Source organism: Tachyglossus aculeatus, chromosome 1 (assembly GCF_015852505.1).
Source record: "Tachyglossus aculeatus isolate mTacAcu1 chromosome 1, mTacAcu1.pri, whole genome shotgun sequence".
Lineage (NCBI taxonomy): Eukaryota > Metazoa > Chordata > Mammalia > Monotremata > Tachyglossidae > Tachyglossus > Tachyglossus aculeatus.
This window is the reverse complement of record NC_052066.1, coordinates 9,575,177-9,597,110: the sequence shown is the minus strand read 5'-3', so window position 1 is coordinate 9,597,110 and position 21,934 is coordinate 9,575,177. Positions and strand designations below refer to the sequence as shown.

Genomic DNA, 21,934 nt, shown 5'->3' with positions numbered 1-21,934 from the left:
ACGTAATGATCATTATGATTATTACTGTAATCATCATTATGATGGTGATTATTATAATAATTGCATCATTATTATGTAATAATCATGATTATTATGCTGCTGTAGCGTAGGTGAAGCGCTCCAGACATGCTCAAGGTCTGCACACAGTAGGCGCTCAATAAATGTGATTGAATGAATGAATGAATCAATCAATCATATTTATTGAGCACTTACTGTGTGCAGAGCACTGGAATACGTGCTTGGGAAGTCCACGTTGGCAACATCTAGAGACGGTCCCTACCCAACAGTGGGCTCACAGTCTAGAAGGGGGAGACAGAGAACAAAACCAAACATACTAACAAAATAAACAGAATAAATATGTAAGCGCTTATTATGTGCAAAGCACTGTAATCATCATTATGATGGTGATTATTATAATTACATCATTATTATGTAATAATCATGATTATTACTCTACCGTAGCGTAGATGAAGCCCACCAGACATGCCCAAGGTCTGCACAGAGTAAGCGCTCGATACATGCGATTGAATGAATGAATCAATCAATGTCGTATTTATTGAGTGCTTACTGTGTACAGAGCACTGTACTAAGCGCTTGGGAATTCCACGTTGGCAACATCTAGAGACGGTCCCTACCCCACAGCGGGCTCACAGTCTAGAAGGGGGAGACAGACAACAAAACAAAACATATAAGCAAAATAAACAGAATAAATATGTAAGCACTTACTATGTGCAAAGCACTGTAATCATCATTATGACGGTGATTACTATAATAATGACATCGTTATTACATAATAATCATTTTGATTATTACTGTAATCATCATTATGATGGTGAGTATTATAATAATTGCATCATTATTATGTAATATTCATGATTATTACGCTGTCGTAGTGTAGATGAAGTGCACCAGACATGCTCAAGGTCTGCACACAGTAAGCGCTCAATAAACGCGATTGAATGAATGAATGAATCAATCAATTGTATTTATTGAGCGCTTACTGTGTGCAGAGCACTGGACTAAGCGCTTGGGAAGTCCAAGGATGAGCAGAGGGGGAGACAAGCCGAATCGAAATGATTCGATTGATGATGATGATTTCGAAATAATGGAAATGAAGAAGGGACCGGTGGAATTCGGATTGGGATTGCTAACGAATCCCGCCGTTGGCTTGGCTACAGGAGATTGTAAATATCTACCCGTCCATCAACCCGCCGACGCTGACGGCCCACCAGTCCAACCGAGTGTGCAACGCCCTGGCGCTGCTGCAGTGTGTCGCCTCCCACCCGGAAACCCGGTAAGCCCGGTGGTCGGCGCGGGCCGGCCCGCTCGGGGGGGCGGGGGACGGTAGTGACTTCGGGCTCCTTGGAAATACCGATCATAAGAGTGTGAGTATCTATTAAGCAATTCCATTCGATCAGTCGTATTTATTGAGCGCTTACTGTGTGCGGAGCGCTTGGGAAGTCCAAGTCCAACAGCGGGCTCATGGGCTAGAACGGGGAGACAGGCTAGAACGGGGAAGGAAGGAAGGAAGAGAAAGAAACAGAGAGAGAGAGAAAGGAAGGAAGAGAGAAACAAAAAGAAAGAAAGGAGAGAGAAAGAGAGAGAGGAAGGAAGGGAGAGAAAGAAACAAAAAGAAAAGAGAGAGAAAGAAAAAAGAGAGAGAAAGAGGGAGGGAGGCAGGGAGGGAAGGGCTCTCAGTCAATCTCCTGAGCACTTTATATTAATAAAATATACAATTTCTATTAATACAATATGTCTCTTTATTGTTGTATTGTGTTCTCCCAAGTGCTGAGTACAGTGCCCTGCATACGGTAAGTCTCAATAAATGTGATTCATTTGTTCAATCACGTTTATTGGGAGCTTACTGTGTGCAGAGCTCTGTACACAGCGCTGAGCCCTTCCTTCCTTCCTTCCTTCCTTCCTTCCTTCCTTCCTTCCTTCCTTCCTTCCTTCCTTCCTTCCTTCCTTCCTTCCTTCCTTCCTTCCTTCCTTCCTTCCTTCCTTCCTTCCTTCCTTCCTTCCTTCCTTCCTTCCTTCCTTCCTTCCTTCCTTCCTTCCTTCCTTCCTTCCTTCCTTCCTTCCTTCCTTCCTTCCTTCCTTCCTTCCTTCCTTCCTTCCTTCCTTCCTTCCTTCCTTCCTTCCTTCCTTCCTTCCTTCCTTCCTTCCTTCCTTCCTTCCTTCCTTCCTTCCTTCCTTCCTTCCTTCCTTCCTTCCTTTTCTCTCTCTCTTTTTCTTTCTCTCTCTCTCTTTTTCTTTCTCTCTCTCTCTCTTTTTCTTTCTCTCTCTCTCTCTCTCTTTCTCTCTCTCTCTTTCTTTCTCTCTCTCTCTCTTTTTCTTTCTCTCTCTCTCTCTTTTTCTTTCTCTCTCTCTCTTTTTCTTTCTCTCTCTCTTTCTTTCTCTCTCTCTTTCTCTCTTTTTCTTTCTCTCTCTCTTTCTTTCTCTCTCTCTTTCTCTCTCTCTTTCTTTCTCTCTCTTTTTCTTTCTCTCTTTCTTTCTCTCTCTCTCTTTTTCTTTCTCTCTCTCTCTTTCTTTCTCTCTCTCTCTTTCTCTCTCTTTCACTCTCTCTTTCTCTCTTCTTTTTTTCTCTCCCTTCCTTTCTTTCTCTCTCTTTCTCTTGCTCTTTCTTTCTTTCCTTTTGATGATATTTGTTAAGCGCTTACTATGTGCTTCAGCCACTAGGCCTCACTGCTTCTCAATAAATACAACTGGCTGATGACAGTAAGTCAGCCGTGTGACTGTGGGCCAGTCACTTCCCTTTATATAGCCATCGTCCTCGCCAAGTGCTTACCAAGCCCAGCATTGCACACACAGTAAGTGCTCCATAAATAATCACAGTGGAATCAATCAAGCACTTCCTATGTGCCAAGCACTGTACTAAGAGCTAGGGAGAGTCGACTACAACAGAGTTGGCAGAGTTGCATGGCTCAGTGGAAAGAGCACGGGCTTTGGGGTCCGAGGTCATGGGTTCAAATCCCGGCTCCCCCAGTTGTCAGCTGTGTGACTTTAGGCAAGTCACTTCACTTCTCTGTGCCCCAGTTCCCTCATCTGTAAAATGGGGAATAGGACTGTGAGCCCCCCATGGGACAACCTGATCACCTTGTAACCTCCCCAGCGCTTAGAACAGTGCTTTGCACATAGTAAGCGCTTAATAAATGTCATTATTATTATTATTATTATTATAGACTAGAACGGGGAAGACAGACAGAGGAGCAGCACAGCATAGTGGCTAGAGCCCAGCCTTGGGAATCAGGAGGTCATGGGTTCGAATCCCAGCTCCACCCCTTGTCTGCTGTGTGACCTTGGGCAAGTCACTTCACTTCTCTCAGTTTCCTCCTCCCCATCCCCCCCACCCTACCTCCTTCCCCTCCCCACAGCACTTGTATATATATTTGCACCGATTTATTACTCTATTTTACTTGTACATATTTACTATTCTATTTATTTTGTTAATGATGTGCATAGAGCTCGAATTCTCTTTGTTCCGACAGTTTTTACACCCGTCCACATGTTTTGTTTTGTGGTCCGTCTCCCCCTTCTAGCCTGTGAGCCCGCTGTCGGGTAGGGACCGTCTCCAGATGTTGCCGACTTGGACTTCCCAAGCGCTTAGTCCAGTGCTCTGCACACAGTAAGCGCTCAATAAATACGATTGAATGAATGAATAGACAAGGCGGATCCCCCCAGCTGCGGGTGGAGGAGAGAGGCTTCCCTTCGGGGGGTCGGGGAGGGGCGCGGCGCGGTGGGCTGCGATGACGGGGTCCCGTTCTCTGTCTCGGCCAGGTCCGCGTTCCTCGCCGCGCACATCCCCCTCTTCCTGTACCCCTTCTTGCACACCGTCAGCAAGACCCGCCCTTTCGAGTACCTGCGCCTCACCAGCCTCGGGGTCATCGGTAAGTGGCGGGCGCGGCCCGAGCCCATCCTGCCGCCTGTCTGCCCTCTCCCAGACGCTGTCCGGCCCCTGCCCCCTGCCTCAGCTTCCCCTCAGTCCCCGGGTGAGGACCGTGGCGGGTAATAATAAGGATGGCATCTATTAAGCACTTACTTTGTGCAAAGCACTGTTGACCCTGCCGCTGCCCCCTTCTTGGGGTCAGAGGACGGGTGGGCCACTGCGGCGGTTGGGAGGAGGGAGAGGGCCCGCTCACCCTGTCACCAATTGCCTGGGATCAAAGCCAAGTCCCAGATCTCAGCCAGAACATTCTGCTTTTCTCTCTCTCTTTTTCCCCATCTCTCTTTCTTTCCCTTTCTGTCTCTCCCCCTCTTTCTCTTTATTTCTCTCTCCCTCTTTCTTTCTCCTCTCTTTCTCTCCCTTTCTCCCCCTCTTTCTTTTTCTGTTCTCTCCCTCTTTCTTTCTCCTCTCTTTCTCTCCCTTTCTCCCCCTTTCTTTTTCTGTTCTCTCCCTCTTTCTTTCTCCTTCTCTCTTTCCCTTTCTCTCTCCTTCTTTTTCTTTTTCTGTTCTCTCCCTCTTGCTCTTTCTATCTCTTTTCCTTTCTATCTCTCTTTCCCTTTCTCTCTTGCTCTCCCTTTCTCTCTCCATCTCTTTCTTTTTCTGTTCTCTCCCTCTTGCTCTTTCTATCTCTTTCCCTTTCTCTCTTTCTCTCCCTTTCTCTCTCCATCTCTTTCTTTTTCTGTTCTCTCCCTCGTGCTCTTTCTATCTCTTTCCCTTTCTCTCTTTCTCTCCCTTTCTCCATCTCTTTCTTTTTCTGTTCTCTCCCTCTTGCTCTATCTCTTTCCCTTTCTCTCTTTCTCTCCCTTCCTCTCTCCGTCTCTTTCTTTTTCTGTTCCCTCCCTTTGCTCTTTCTATCTCTCTTTCCCTTTCTCTCTTTCTCTCCCTTTCTCTCTCCATCTCTTTCTTTTTCTGTTCTCTCCCTCTTGCTCTTTCTATCTCTTTCCCTTTCTCTCTTTCTCTCCCTTTCTCTCTCCATCTCTTTCTTTTTCTGATCTCTCCCTCTTGCTCTTTCTATCTCTCTTTCCCTTTCTATCTTTTTCCTCTTTCTCTCTCCCTCTCTTTCTTTTTCTGTTCTCTCCCTCTTGCTCTTTCTATCTCTTTCCCTTTCTATCTCTCTTTCCCTTTTGATCTTTTTCCTCTTTCTCTCTCCCTCTCTTTTTCTGTTCTCTCCCTCTTGCTCTTTCTATCTCTCTTTCCCTTTCTATCTCTTTCCCTTTCTATCTTTTCCTCTTTCTCTCTCCCTCTCTTTCTTTTTGTTCTCTCTCTCTTGCTCTTTCTATCTCTTTCCCTTTCTATCTTTTTCCTCTTTTTCTCTCCCTCTCTTTCTTTTTCTGTTCTCTCCCTCTGGCTCTTTCTATCTCTCTTTCCCTTTCTCTTTCTCCCTTTCTATCTCTTTCCTCTTTCTCTATCCCTCTATCTCTCTACCTCTCTTTCTATCTCTTGTTCTTTCTCCCCCTCTCTTTCTATCTCTTCCTTTCTCCCTCTCTTTTTCTCCTTCTCTCCTTTCCCTCCCTCTCTCTCTCGCCCTCCCTATCTCCCTCCTTCTCCCTTATTCCTTCCACCTAGCCAGAACGTCCAGGATTTGGGCGCTGCCCACTGAGTGGCCCCATTTTCTGTGCACGACAGCCACGTGGCACGTCCCCGGGCCGGATCGGGGTCTCCTCTGGGGGTGGAGGGCGGGGGAAACCCCTGGAGGGTTTGCCCCAGGGCTCTAATCTGGGAGGAAATGAGGCTGGGCCATTGCGGCTCCAGCTTCCAGTTGAGGAGTGGCTTTGGGGACACCGGGGGCTCCTCACCATCTCAGTGTCCAGATGCAGCCGGGGTAGACTTCTCAGCTAAGAATAATAATAATAATAATAATGATGATGGTATTTGTTAAGTGCTTACTATGTGCCAAGCACTGTTCTAAGCACTAGGGTACATACAAGGTGATCAGGTTGTCCCACGTGGGGCTCACAGTCTTAATCCCCATTTTCCAGATGAGGTAACTGAGGCACAGAGAAGTTAAATGGCTTGCCCAAAGTCACACAGCTGACAAGAGGCGGACGACCTCCGACTTCCAAGCCCAGGCTCTTTCCGCTAAGCCAGGCCAGGGAGCTGACCCCTGGAGCCTGGTGTTTTTAATAAAACTGGGCGCTTACAATGTGCCAAGACCTGTTTAGGCCCCAGGGGAGATAGAAGCTAGTCAGGTTGGTCCCTGTCCCCCGTGGGGCTCCCAGTCTTAAATCCCCATTGTACAGATGAGGGAACTGAGGCAGAGAAATGAAGTGACCTACCCCAGGTCACACAGTAGACAAGGGGCGAAGCTGGGACTAGAACCCGGGTCCTCCAGCCTTTTCCACGAGGCCTCGCTGCCCCCATCCCGTCTCACGGGGTGAGGGGGTGGTCTTCGATGCGGACGAGCCAGAGCCGCAGGGGTCGGCTGGCACCGCTTCAGGGGCCTGAGGCGTTTCTAACAACTCACCGTGCCCGCCCGAGGCCTGCGGTGGTCTTCACTGCCTCGTGTGATGCTCAGCGTAGATGCCCCCGGTCAGACCCCCTCGCCTTCCCGTGCTCCGTAGAGGCTGGCCGGCTTTGCTTCCGGGATCTGTGGTGTTTCTGACAACCCTTCGTGGCCGTCCCGGCCTTCCCTTGTACTTCCCAAGCGCTTAGTACAGTGCTCTGCACACAATAAGCGCTCAGTAAATACGATTGATGATGATGATGGCCTTCACTGCCTCTCCCCCGGGGGGAGAAGATGGCCCAGCTTAGATGCCCTCGTCCCCCTCTCCATCCCCCCCATCCTACCTCCTTCCCTTCCCCACAGCACCTGTATATATGTTTGTACATATTTATTACTCTATTTATTCATTTATTTATTTATTTTACTTGTACATATCTATTCTATTGACTTTATTTTGTTAGTATGTTTGGTTTTGTTCTCTGTCTCCCCCTTTTAGACTGTGAGCCCACTGTTGGGGAGGGACTGTCTCTATGTGTTGCCAATTTGTACTTCCCAAGCGCTTAGTACAGTGCTCTGCACACAGTAAGCGCTCAATAAATACGATTGATGATGATGATGGCCTTCACTGCCTCTCCCCCGGGGGGGGGGAGACGGCCCAGCTTAGATGCCCTCGTCCCCCTCTCCATCCCCCCCATCTTACCTCCTTCCCTTCCCCACAGCACCTGTATATATGTATAGATGTTTGTACATATTTATTACTCTATTTTACTTGTACATATCTATTCTATTGACTTTATTTTGTTAGTATGTTTGGTTTTGTTCTCTGTCTCCCCCTTTTAGACTGTGAGCCCACTGTTGGGTAGGGACTGTCTCTATGTGTTGCCAATTTGTACTTCCCAAGCGCTTAGTACAGTGCTCTGCACATAGTAAGCGCTCAATAAATACGATTGATGATGATGATGATGCCCCCGCTCAGACCCACCCACCAGACCAACTCCCTCCATCCCGACGCCGTTCCGCCCTTTCCCGGGATTTCAACATCCCTGCCCATGAGGAACATACGCTCCATAGAGGGAGACAGACATTAAAATAAGTTTTGGATATACACATAAAGTGCTGTGGAGTTGAGGGTGGGGTGATAATCAAGTGCTTAAAGAGTCAGTGTCATACCAGAGAAGCAGCGTAGCTCAGTGGAAAGAGCCCGGGCTTTGGAGTCAGAGGTCATGGGTTCAAATCCCAGCTCCGCCACTTGTCAGCTGTGAGACTTTGGGCAAGTCACTCGGCTCCTCTGTGCCTCAGTTACCTCATCTGGAAAATGGGGATTAAGTCTGTGAGCCCCATGTGGGACAGCTTGATCACCTCCTTGATTACATGCCCTTCCTCCGCACATCCACCAAGCTCGCTCTCTTCCTCCCTTCAAGGCCCTACTGAGAGCTCACCTCCTCCAGGAGGGCTTCCCAGACTGAGCCCCCTCCTTCCTCTCCCCTTCCTCCCCCTCTCCATCCCCCCCCACCTTACCTCCTTCCCCTCTCCATAGAGCTCACCTCCTCCAGGAGGCCTTCCCACACTTAGCCCCCTCCTTCCCCTCCCCTTCCTCCCCCTCTCCATCCCCCCCACCTTACCTCCTTCCCCTCCCCATAGCCCCTGTATATATGTATATATGTTTGTATGTATTTATTACTCTATTTTATTTGTACATATTTTTGCTATTTATTTTATTTTGTTGATATGTTTTGTTGTCTGTCTCCCCCTTCTAGACTGTGAGCCCGCTGTTGGGTAGGGACCGTCTCTAGATGTTGCCAACTTGGACTTCCCAAGGGCTTAGTCCAGTGCTCTGCACACAGTAAGCGCTCAATAAATACGATTGAATGAATGAATCCGCACTTCCCTCAGGAAGAATCATCCGGTTCTTTGGCCTCGAGTGCCGTCACCTGCCCGGCCCCTGTGGCCCTCGGGGACCTCTTTGGACGTCCCACAGCGTGGAGCCCGTGACGGGGTGTCCGGCTGAACTCACGCTTGGGATTGCCGGGGGAGGAGGGCGGGTGTGAGTGAGCAGAACCCCTAGGCCCGGCTCTCTGATGAAGCAACAACCGCGAGCCCGGGGCCCCCGGGAGAAACCGCAAAGGGATCTGGGACTCTTGTCAAGACCCCCCTCGCAGGACGGGTAAGGACACGGGGGTCGGCTCGGGCCCCTGCAAAGCAGTCTAGGTGAGGGACGGGGCCAGAGCCGCAGCGGCACGGCACCGAGCCGCCCGAGGGACTTTGGCGAGCAAACTGGCTCCGGGCCCGTTGGCCCTCAACCACTGCGGCGTGGGCCGGCATTCATTCATTCAGTCAGTCAGTCAGTCAGTCAGTCGTATTTATTGAGCGCTTCCGTGGCTCACTGGAAAGAGCCCGGGCTTTGGAGTCAGAGTTCATGGGTTCAAATCCCGGCTCTGCCAGTTGTCAGCTGGGTGACTTTGGGCAAGTCACTTCACCTCTCTGGGCCTCAGTTCCCTCATCTGTAAAATGGGGATTAAGACTGTGAGCCCCCCACCATGGGACAACCTGATCATCTTGTAAACTCCCCAGTGCTAAGAACAGTGGTGGTGATGGCATTTGTTAAGCGCTTACTATGTGCAAAGCACTGTTCTAAGCGCTGGGGGAGGTTACAAGGTGATCAAGTTGTCCCACGGGGGCTCACAGTTTTAATCCCCATTTCACAGCTGAGGTAACTGAGGCACAGAGAAGTGAAGCGACTTGCCCAAAGTCACACAGCTGACAGTTGGCAGAGCCGGGATTTGAACCCATGATCTCTGACTCCAAAGCCCGTGCTCTTTCCACTGAGCCACGCTGCTTCTCCAGTGCTTTGCACATAGTAAGCACTTAATAAATGCCATTATTATTATTATTATTATTATTATTATTATTACTGCGTGCAGAGCACCGTGCTAAGCGCTTGGGAAGTCCAAGTTGGCAACATCTAGAGACGGTCCCTACCCAACAACGGGCTCACAGTCGAGAAGGCACGAAGCCCAACTGCGACGGCTCACTGACCGGTCCATTCGTTCATTCATTCAATCGTATTTATTGAGCGCTTACTGCGTGCAGAGCACTGTGCTAAGCGCTTGGGAAGTCCAAGTTGGCAACATCTAGAGACGGTCTCTGCCCAACAACGGGCTCACAGTCTAGAAGGCACGAAGCCCAACTGCGACAGCTCACTGACCGGTCCATTCATTCATTCATTCAGTCGTATTTATTGAGCGCTTACTGCATGCAGAGCACTGAACTAAGCGCTTGGGAAGTCCAAGTTGGCAACATCTAGAGACGGTCCCTGCCCAACAACGGGCTCACAGTCTAGAAGGCACGAAGCCCAACTGCGGCGGCTCACTGACTGGTCCATTCATTCATTCATTCAATCGTATTTATTGAGCGCTTACTGCGTGCAGAGCACTGTACTAAGCGCTTGGGAAGTCCACGTTGGCAACATCTAGAGACGGTCCCTACCCAACAACGGGCTCACAGTCTAGAAGGGGGAGACAAGACAACAAAACGAAACATGTGGACAGGTGTCAAGTCATCAGAGACCCCGGCGGTCAGCCAGGCGTATTTATTGAGCGCTTACTGTGTGCAGAGCACTGGACTAAGCCCTTGGGAGAGGACAGTAGAACAATAAACAGACACATTCCCAGCCCACAGTGAGCTGACAGTCTAGAGAGGGAGACAGACGTGAATAAAAATAAATGTCCTTCTAGACTGTGAGCCCATTGTTGGGTAGGGATTATCTCTATCGGTTGCCGAATTGTACTTCGCAAGCGCTTAGTACAGTGCTCCGCACACAGTAAGCGCTCAGTAAATACGATTGAATGAATGAATAAATGACGGAGAGGGACATAAGCGGTGTGGGGCTGGAAGAGGTGATGAATAAAAGGAGCGAGTCAAGGGGACACAGAAGGGAGCGGGAGACGCCGGGTTGACTGCACTACCATCCTTTCCGTCTCACAATCCCGCAACCTTGGTGTCACCCTCGACTCCGCTCTCTCGTTCACCCCTCACATCCAAGCCGTCACCAAAACCTGCCAGTCTCAGCTCCGCAACATTGCCAAGCTCCGCCCTTTCCTCTCCATCCCAACCGCTACCCTGCTCGTTCAAGCTGTCACCCTATCCCGTCTGGACTACTGCATCAGCCTCCTCTCCGATCTCCCATCCTCGTGTCTCTCCCCACTTCAACCCATACTTCATGCTGCTGCCTGGATTATCTTTGTCCAGAAACGCTCTGGGCATATTACTCCCCTCCTCAAAAATCTCCAGTGGCTACCAATCAATCTGCGCATCAGGCAGAAACTCCTCACCCTGGGCTTCCAGGCTGTCCATCCCCTGGCCCCCTCCTACCTCACCTCCCTTCTGTCCTTCTCCAGCCCAGCCCGCACCCTCCGCTCCTCCGCCGCTAATCTCCTCATCGTTAGGCCTCGTTCTCGCCCGTCCCGCCATCGACCCCCGGCCCACGACATCCCCCGGGCCTGGAATGCCCCCAATCCCTCTGCCCACCCGCCACACTAGCTCTCTTCCTCCCTTCAAGGCCCTACTGAGAGCTCACCTCCTCCAGGAGGCCTTCCCACACTCAGCCCCTTCCTTCCTCTCCCCCTCGTCCCCCCTCCATCCCCCCATCTTACCTCCTTCCCTTCCCCACAGCACCTGTATATATATATTTGTACATATTTATTACTCTATTTATTTATTTTACTTGTACATATCTATTCTATTTATTTTGTTTTGTTAGTATGTTTGGTTTTGTTCTCTGTCTCCCCCTTTTAGACTGTGAGCCCACTGCTGGGTAGGGACTGTCTCTATGTGTTGCCAACTTGGACTTCCCAAGCGCTTAGTACAGTGCTCTGCACACAGTAAGTGCTCAATAAATACGATTGATGATCATGATGATGAGAAGAGGAAAAGTGGGGCTTAGTCAGGGAAGGCCTCTTGGAGGAGATGGGCCTTCAGTGAAGCTTGGAACCGGGGAGAGAGTCGTCGGATATGAAGAGGGAGCGGCGTTCCGGGCCAGAGGCAGGACGTGGGCGAGAGGTTGGCGGTGAGACGGGCGCGACGGAGGCCAAGGGAGAAGGTTGGCATTAGAAGAGCAAAATGTGCCAACTGGGTTGAAGTAGGAGAGTAGCGAGGTGAGGTAAGAGGGGCCCAGCTGACGAAGGGCTTGAAAGTCAATCAATCAATCAATCAATCGTATTTATTGAGCGCTTACTGTGTGCAGAGCACTGGACTAAGCGCTTGGGAAGTCCAAGTTGGCAACATCTAGAGACAGTCCCTACCCAACAGTGGGCTCACAGTCTAAAAGGGGGAGACGGAGAACAGAACCAAACATCCTAACAAAATAAAATAAATAGAATAGATCTGTACAAGTAAAATAGAGTAATAAATATGTACAAACATATATACAATTATACAGGTGCTGTGGGGAAGGGAAGGAGGTAAGATGGGGGAGAGGGGGACGAGGGGAAAAGTCATCATTAATCATCAGTCGTATTTATTGAGCGCTTCCTGTGTGCAGAGCACTGTACTAAGCGCTTGGGAAGTCCAAGTTGGCAACATATAGAGACAGTCCCTACCCACCAGTGGGCTCACAGTCTAAAAGGGGGAGACACACAACAAAACCAAACATACTAACAAATTAAAATAAATAGAATAGATCTGTACAAGTAAAATAAATAGAGTAATAAATATGTACAAACATATATACAGTTATACGGGTGCTGTGGGGAAGGGAAGGAAAGGAGGACGAGGGGAAAAGTCATCAATCATCAATCGTATTTATTGAGCGCTTACTGTGTGCAGAGCACTGTACTAAGCGCTTGGGAAGTCCAAGTTGGCAACATATAGAGACAGTCCCTACCCACCAGTGGGCTCACAGTCTAAAAGGGGGAGACAGAGAACAAAACCAAACATACTAACAAAATAAAATAAATAGAATAGATCTGTACAAGTAAAATAAATAGAGTAATAAATATGTACAAACATATCTACAATTATACAGGTGCTGTGGGGAAGGGAAGGAGGTAAGATGGGGGAGAGGGGGACGAGGGGAAAGGTCATCATCAATCATCAGTCGTATTTATTGAGCGCTTACTGTGTGCAGAGCACTGTACTAAGCGCTTGGGAAGTCCAAGTTGGCAACATATAGAGACGGTCCCTACCCACCAGTGGGCTCACAGTCTAAAAGGGGGAGACAGAGAACAAAACCAAACATACTAACAAAATAAAATCAATAGGATAGATATGTACAAGTAAAATAAATAGAGAAATATGTACAAACATATATACAGTTATACAGGTGCTGTGGGGAAGGGAAGGAGGTAAGATGGGGGGATGGAGAGGGGGCCGAGGGGGAAAGTCGATAGTGATGGATGCAGAGGGGGATGGACGACCCGCAGAGTGGAGAGGGGAAACACGGCCTGAACGTTTTTGTAGAAAAACAACCCGGGCGGCAGAGCGAAATACGGACTGGAGCGGGGGGAGACAAGAGGCAGGCAGGTCAGAAAGGCGGCCCATGCAGTAATCGAAGCAGGTGGTGAGGAGCTCTTGCCGGAGGCGGCCGGGCGAGCGCCGGAGGTCCTCGAGGGGCCGGGTAAAGTGCTTTCCGTCCGCCGCGGTGTTCCCAGGCGCCCTGGTGAAGACGGACGAGCAGGAGGTCATCAACTTCCTCCTGACCACAGAGATCATCCCTTTGTGTCTGCGCATCATGGAGTCCGGGAGCGAGCTGTCCAAGACGGTAAGTGGCGCCGGGGGCCGCGGGCCGCGGGCCTCCCACCCCCGGGCGCCGTCTCTCTGCCCGCCCCGCACGGGGGCCCGGACCGCCACTTGGGCTGGCTCTTCCCCGCTTCCCGTTTCCAGTGCCACGGGGGCTCTTCCCAAAAGGAAGGGGCGCGGCGTTCCCGTCCCCCAGAAAGAAGTCCTGGGGAGGTCGGGGAGAGCGTTGTAATCTCCCTGTGGGCAGGGAGCATGTCTGTTTATTGTCGTATTGCACCCTCCCAAGTGCTTAGTACAGTGCTCTGCACACAGGAATAATAATAATAATAATAATGATGGCATTTTTTAAGCGCTTACTATGTGCAAAGCACTGTTCTAAGCGCTGGGGGGATACAAGGTGATCAGGTTGTCCCACTCGGGGCTCACAGTCTTAATCCCCATTTTACAGATGGGGTAACTGAGGCTCAGAGAAGTGATTTGCCCAAGGTCACACAGCAGACATGTGGCAGAGCCGGGATTCGAACCCAGGACCTCGGACTCCCAAGCCCGGGCTCTTTCCACTGAGCCACGCTGCTTCTCTAGCGCTCAGTAAATACGATTTACTTCTCTAGCGCTCAGGAAGCGCTCAGTAAATACGATTGAATGAATGACTGTCTTGTAATAATAATAATGATGGTATTTGTTAAGTGCTTACTGTGGGCAAAGCACTGTTCTAAGCGCTGGGGAGGTTACAAGGTGATCAGGTTGCCCCCCGGGGGGCTCCCAGGCTTCATCCCCATTTTCCAGAAGAGGGAACTGAGGCCCAGAGAAGTGAAGTGACTTGCCCAGAGTCACACAGCTGACAGTTGGCGGAGCCGGGATTTGAACCCGTGACCTCCGACTCCAAAGCCCAGGCTCTTTCCACTGAGCCTCGAGTGCTCTGCACACAGTAAGCGCTCAGTAAATCCGATTGAATGAATGAATGTCTTAATAATGATAATAATGATGTTATTTAAGCGCCTACTATGTGCAAAGCACCGTTCTAAGCGCTGGGGAGGTTACAGGGTGATCAGGTTGTCCCACGGGGGGCTCCCAGGCTTCATCCCCATTTTGCAGATGAGGGAACTGAGGCTCAGAGAAGTGAAGAGACTTGCCCGAAGTCACCCAGCTGACAGTTGGCGGAGCCGGGATTTGAACCCATGACCTCCGACTCCAAAGCCCGGGCTCTTTCCACTGAGCCACGCTGCTTCTCATCCCGTCCCAGGGCGTTGCTGGGAAAATCCCAGTTAGTGATCGGCCCGGGATTCGTTCATTCATTTATTCAAATGTGTTTATTAAGCGCTTACTGTGTGCAAAGCATTCATTCATTCCATTGTACTGATGGAGAGCTTATTGTGTACAGAACACTTGGGAAAGGACAGTACAATAATAAACAGACACATTCCCTGCCCACAGCGAGCTTACAGTCTCGGGAGGACAGATGAACATGAATACAAATAAATAAAATGACAGATAGGGACATTCATTCAATCGTATTTATTGAGCACTTACTATGTGCAGAGCACGCTTGGGAAGTCCAAATTGGCAACATCTAGAGACGGTCCCTACCCAACAGCGGGCTCACAATCTAGAAGGGGGAGACAGAGAACAAAACAAAACATATTAACAAAATAAAATAAATAGAATAGATATGTACAGATAAAATAGAGAAATAAATACATACAAACATATATACATTCATTCATTCAGTCGTATTTATTGAGCACTTACTGTGTGCAGAGCACTGTACTAAGCGCTTGGGAAGTCCAAGTCGGCAACATCTAGAGACGGTCCCTACCCAACAGCAGGCTCACAGTCTAGAAGGGGGAGACAGAGAACAAAACCAAACATATTAACAAAATAAAATAAATAGAATAAATATGTACAAATCATCATCAATCGTATTTATTGAGCGCTTACTGTGTGCAGAGCACTGTACTAAGCGCTTGGGAAGTACAAGTTGGCAACATCTAGAGACGGTCCCTACCCAACGGTGGGCTCACAGTCTAGAAGGGGGAGACAGAGAACAAAACCAAACATATTAACAAAATAAAATAAATAGAATAAATATGTACAAATCATCATCATCATCAATCGTATTTATTGAGCGCTTACTGTGTGCAGAGCACTGTACTAAGCGCTTGGGAAGTACAAGTTGGCAACATCTAGAGACAGTCCCTACCCAACAGTAGGCTCACAGTCTAGAAGGGGGAGACAGAGAATAAAACCAAACGTATTAACAAAATAAAATAAATAGAATAAATATGTACAAATAAAATAGAGTAATAAATACATGCAAACATATATACATTCATTCGATCGTATTTATTGAGCGCTTACTGTGTGTAGAGCACTGTACTAAGCACTTGGGAAGTACAAGTTGGCAACATCTAGAGACGGTCCCTACCCAACAGCGGGCTCACGATCTAGAAGGGGGAGACAGAGAATAAAACCAAACATATTAACAAAATAAAATAAATAGAATAAATATGTACAAATAAAATAGAGTAATAAATACATACAAACATATATACATTCATTCATTCGGTCGTATTTATTGAGTGCTTAATGTGTGCAGAGCACTGTACTAAGCGCTTGGGAAGTCCAAGTTGGCAACATCTAGAGACGGTCCCTACCCAACAGCGGGCTCACAGGCTAGAAGGGGGTGACAGAGAATAAAACCAAACGTATTAACAAAATAAAATAAATAGAATAAATATGTACAAATAAAATAGAGTAATAAATACATACAAACATATATACATTCATTCGATCGTATTTATTGAGCGCTTACTATGTGCAGAGCACTGTACTAAGCGCTTGGGAAGTCCAAGTTGGCAACATCTAGAGACGGTCCCTACCCAACAGCGGGCTCACAGTGTAGACGGGAGAGACAGAGAATAAAACCAAACATATTAACAAAATAAAATAAATAGAATAAATATGTACAAATAAAGTAGAGTAATAAATACATACAAACATATATACATTCATTCATTCGATCGTATTTATTGAGCGCTTACTGTGTGCAGAGCACTGTACTAAGCGCTTGGGAAGTACAAGTTGGCAACATAAGTGGGGCAGGGTGGGGAGAGCGGGGAAGAGCCAAGGGAGCGAGTCAGGGCGACGCAGAAGGGAGTGGGAGATGAGGAAAAGTGGGGCTTAGTCTGGGCTTCCTTCCTTCCTTCCTCTCCCCCCCTCGTCCCCCTCTCCATCCCCCCATCTTACCTCCTTCCCTTCCCCACAGCACCTGTATATATGTATAGATGTCTGTACAGATTTATTACTCTATTCATTTATTTATTTTACCTGTACATATCTATTCTATTCATTTTATTTTGTTAGTATGTTTGGTTTTGTTCTCTGTCTCCCCCTTCTAGACTGTGAGCCCACTGTTGTGTAGGGACCGTCTCTATACGTTGCCAACTTGTACTTCCCAAGCGCTTAGTACAGTGCTCTGCACACAGTAAGCGCTCAATCAATACGATTGATTGATTGACGGGGGGAGGGGGGCGTCAGCGGCTGGGCCGACGCCGACCCGACGCCCCCCATCTCCCCGCCCCGGGGATGCCAGGGCAGCCCGGCTTGAAAGCTAAACATATTAACACATTAACAAAACAAAACATATTAACAAAATAAAGTAAATAGAATAAATATGTACCAATAAAATAGAGTAATGCTATGTGCTAAGCACTATTCTAAGCACTGGCGTAGATACCAGACTGTGAGCCCACTGTTGGGTAGGGACTGTCCCTATATGTTGCCAACTTGGACTTCCCAAGCGCTTAGTCCAGTGCTCCGCACACAGTAAGCGCTCAATAAATACGATTGATTGATTGATTAGCCCCCCCCCCCCCCCCCTTTTAGACTGTGAGCCCACTGTTGGGTAGGGACCGTCTCTATATGTTGCCAACTTGGACTTCCCAAGCGCTTAGTCCAGTGCTCCACACACAGTAAGCGCTCAATAAATACGATTGATTGATTGATTAGCCCCCCCCCCCCCCCCCTTTTAGACTGTGAGCCCACTGTTGGGTAGGGACCGTCTCTATATGTTGCCAACTTGGACTTCCCAAGCGCTTAGTCCAGCACTCTGCACACAGTAAGCGCTCAATAAATACAATTGATTGATTGATTGACTGATTGATTGAAGACCTCTGGGAGGAGACGGGCCTTCAGTAAGGCTTTGGAGGGGGAGAGAGGAATTGTCTGTGGGATTTGAGGAGGGAGGGCATTCCGGGCCAGGGGGACAGGCGAGATGGAGGCCCAGGGAGAAGGGAATAGAACAATAAAACAGAAACATTCCCTGCCCACAACGAGCTGACAGTTTTAGCTTCCAAGCCGGGCTGCCCTGGCATCCCCAGGGCGGGGAGATGAGGGACGCCGGGTCCCTCGGCAGTTGGCACAGCCGCTGACGCCCCCCCCCAATCAATCAATCAATCGTATTGATTATGGCTACCAATGGCTACCGATCAATCTGCGCATCAAGCAGAAACTCCTCACCCTGGGCTTCAAGGCTGTCCATCCATCCCCTGGCCCCCTCCTACCTCACCTCCCTTCTGTCCTTCTACTGCCCAGCCCGCACCCTCCGCTCCTCTGCCGCTAATCTCTTCACCTTTAGGCCTCGTTCTCGCCCGTCCCGCCATCGACCCCCGGCCCACGTCCTCCCCCGGGCCCGGAATGCCCCCAATCCCTCTGCCCCTCCGCCAAGCTCGCTCTCTTCCTCCCTTCAAGGCCCTGCTGAGAGCTCACCTCCTCCAGGAGGCCTTCCCAGACTGAGCCCCTTCTTTCCTCTCCCCCTCGTCCCCCTCTCCATCCCCCCGTCTTACCTCCTTCCCTTCCCCACAGCACCTGTATATATGTATATATGGTTGTACATATTTATTACTCTATTTATTTATTTATTTATTTTCCTTGTACATTTCTATCCTACTTATTTTATTTTGTTGGTATGTTTGGTTCTGTTCTCTGTCTCCCCCTTTTAGACTGTGAGCCCACTGTTGGGTAGGGACTGTCTCTATGTGATGCCAATTTGTACTTCCCAAGCGCTTAGTACAGTGCTCTGCACATAGTAAGCGCTCAATAAATACGATTGATTGATTGATTGATTGATTGAGCGCTTACTGTGTGCAGAGCACTGTACTAAGCGCTCGGGAAGTCCAAGTTGGCAACATATAGAGACGGCCCCTACCCACCAGCGGGCTCACCGTCTCACCGTCCCCTCCCCGGTTTGGTTCGGACCCAGGTGGCAACGTTCATCCTTCAGAAAATCCTCCTGGACGACACCGGCTTGGCCTACATCTGTCAGACGTACGAGCGCTTCTCCCACGTGGCGATGATTCTGGTGAGAATCGGGGAGACCCCCCCGCGCCCCCCGGGGCTCCGGCCCAACCGTCAAGCAAATCGACGGGATTATTGAGCGCCTACCGGGTGCAGAGCACTGTGCTAAGCGCTTGGGAGAGTACGCTGCATCAGGCAGTCGTGTTCAGTGGGCACTTACTCTCTGCAGAGCACCGTACGGAGCGTTTGGGAGAGGACAATGCACCGATAATAATAATAATAATAATAATTTTGGCATTTGTTAAGCGCTTACTATGTGCAAAGCACTGTTCTAAGCGCTGGGGGGTACAAAGTGATCAGGTTGTCCCACATGGGGCTCACAGTCTTAATCCCCATTTTACAGATGATGTAACTGAAGCTCAGAGAAGTGGCTTGCCCAAGGTCACACAGCAGACATGTGGCGGAGCCGGGATTCGAACCCATGACCTCTGACTCCAAAGCCCGTGATCTTTCCACTGAGCCGCGCTGCTTCTCCTATCATATCCAATCAGCCGATCATATTTACTGAGCACTTAGTGTGTGCAGAGCACTGTACTAAGCATTTGGGAGAGCGCAGTGCGGCACGTGGCTCAGTGGGAAGAGCCCGGGCTTGGGTGCTGGAGGTCATGGGTTCGAATCCCGGCCCCGCCACTTGTCAGCTGGGTGAGCTTAGGCGAGTCACTTCACTTCTCTGAGCCTCAGTTCCCTCATTTGTAAAATGGGGATGAAGACTGTGAGCCCCACTTGGGACAACCTGATCACCTTGTCTCCCCCTCCCAGCGCTTTGAACAGCGCTTTGCACGTAGTAAGCGCTTAAATACCATCATCATTATTATTATTATTATTATTATACATCCCAGCTCTGCCACTTGTCTGCTGTGTGACTTTGGGCAAGTCACTGAACTTCTCTGGGCCTCAGTTACCTCATCTGTAAAATGGGGATTAAGATTGTGAGCCCCACATGGGACAACCTGATCACTTTGTATCCCCCCCAGCGCTTAGAACAGTGCTTCGCACATAGTAAGCGCTTAACAAATACCAAAATTATTATTATTATTATTATTATTATTATTATTATTATTATCAGTGCATCTCACCTGTCCCACCATCGACCCCCAGCCCACATCCTCCCCCTGTCCCGGAATGCCCCCAATCCCTCCGCACATCCGCCAAGCTCGCTCTCTTCCTCCCTTCAAAGCCCTCCTGAGAGCTCACCTCCTCCAGGAGGCCTTCCCAGACCGAGCCCCCTTTTTCCCCTCTCCCCCCCAATCCCCCGCCCTCCCTCCTTCCCCTCCCCACAGCACCCGTATATATGTTCGTACAGATTTATTACTCTATTTATTTGACTTGTACAGATTTACTATTCAATTTATTTTGTCAGTGATGTGCATCTAGCTTTAATTCTAATTGTTCTGACGACTTGACACCCGTCCATGTTTTATTTTGTCGTCTGCCCCTGCACAGTCAGCTCCACGTGGGCAGGGAATATGTCTATTAATTGTGACACCACACTGTCCCAAGCGCTCAGTCCAGTGCTCCGACTGACGATCGAATGACTAATAATAATAATAATGGCATTTGTTAAGCGCTTACTATGTGCAAAGCACTGTTCTGGGGGGATACAAGGTGATCAGGTTGTCCCGCGTGGGGCTCACAGTCATCATCCCCATTTTACAGGTGAGGTCACTGAGACTCCGAGAAGTGAAGTGACTTGCCCAAGGTCACACAGCAGACATGTGGCGGAATTCAAACCCATGACCTCTGACTCCAAAGCCCGGGCTCTGTCCACTGAGCCACGATAGCATTTATTAAGCGCTTACTGTGTGCAGAGCACTGCTCTAAGCACTGGGGAGGTTACAAGGTGATCAGGTTGTCCCCCGGAGGGGCTCACAGTCTTCATCCCCATTTGACAGGTGAGGGAACTGAGGCCCAGAGAAGTGAAGTGACTTGCCCAAAGTCACACAGCTGGCAATTGGCAGAGCCAATTCATAAATATCTCCTCCTCCCCTTTCCCCTGCCCTACCTCCTTCTGCTCCCCGCAGCACCCGTATATATGTTTGTACAGATTTATTACTCTATTTATTTTACTTGTACAGATTTACTCTTCTATTTATTTTGTTAATGCTGTGCATCTAACTTTAATTCTGTTTGTTCTGATGACTTGACACCCGTCCACATGTTTTGTTTCGTCGTCTGTCTCCCCTCTTCTAGACTGTGAGCCCGTTGTTGGGTAGGGACCGTCTCTGTATGTTGCCGACTTGTACTTCCCAAGCGCTTAGTCCAGTGCTCTGCACACAGTAAGCGCTCAATAAATACGATTGAATGAGTGAATCAGTGATATTTATTGAGCGCTTAGTATGTGCAGAGCACTGTACTGAGCGTTTGGGAGAGTACACTGCAGCAGCATGGCTTAGTGGAAAGAGCCCGGGTTCTAACCCTGGCTCTGCCACTTGCCTGCCGGGTGACCTTGGACAAGTCACTTCATTTCTCTGGGCCTCAGTTCCCTCATCTGAAAATGGGGATTAAAAGTGTGAGCCCCACATGGGACAACCTGATGACCTTGTATCTCCCCCAGCGCTTAGAACAGTGCTTGGCATATAGTAAGCACTTAACAAATACCCTCATTATTCTATTATTATTATTATTATTATAGCAATGCATCGGTCAGTCCTGTTGATTGAGCACTTAGCGTATTCACTCATTCATTCAATTGTATTTATTGAGCGCTCATTCATTCATTCAATCGTATTTATTGAGCGCTTACTGTGTGCAGAGCACTGTTCTAAGCACTTGGGATGTACAAATTGGGTATATAACATTCTATACGATCTATTGAACGTTACATACATATAGCTCGTTGTGGGCAGGGAATGTGTCTGTTGTTCTGTTGTCCTCTGCCAAGTGTTTAGTACGGTGTTTGGCGCACAGTAAGCGCTCCATAAATGCAGAGCACTGTACTAAGCGCTTGAGAAGTCCAAGTCGGCAACATATAGAGACGGTCCCTACCCCACAGTGGGCTCACAGGCTAGAAGGAGGAGACAGACAACAGAACAAAACACAGAGACAGGTGTCAAAATCGTCAGAACAAGTAGAATTAAAGCTCTGTGCACATCATTAACAAAATAAATGGAATAGTAAATATGTACAAGTAAAATAGAGTAATACATCTGTACAGATATATATGTGTTGTGGGGAGGGGAAGGAGGTAGGGCTATGTGCACATCATTAACAAAATAAATAGAATAGTAAATATGTACAAGTAAAATAGAGTAATACATCTGTACAGATATATATGTGTTGTGGGGAGGGGAAGGAGGTAGGGCTATGTGCACAACATTAACAAAATAAATAGTATAGTAAATATGTACAAGTAAAATAAATAGTAATAAATCTGTACAAATATATATACAGGTGCTGTGGGGAGGGGAAGGAGGTAGGGCTATGTGCACATCATTAACAAAATAAATAGAATAGTAAAT

At 48.6% G+C, this 21,934-nt stretch overlaps 1 protein-coding gene across 2 annotated transcripts in view; it reads left to right on the top strand.

Annotated features, from left to right (window-relative positions):
- The window catches only part of CNOT9 (CCR4-NOT transcription complex subunit 9), a 57,619-nt gene that overhangs the window by 29,352 nt on the left and 6,333 nt on the right, over positions 1-21,934 (top strand). For both annotated transcript variants that reach the window (XM_038745496.1, XM_038745489.1), the window contains exons 3-6: positions 1,179-1,294; positions 3,778-3,887; positions 13,034-13,143; positions 18,382-18,480. In XM_038745496.1, coding sequence (XP_038601424.1) covers positions 1,179-1,294; positions 3,778-3,887; positions 13,034-13,143; positions 18,382-18,480 — 435 coding nt within the window. The remainder of the gene's footprint in view (positions 1-1,178; positions 1,295-3,777; positions 3,888-13,033; positions 13,144-18,381; positions 18,481-21,934) is intronic.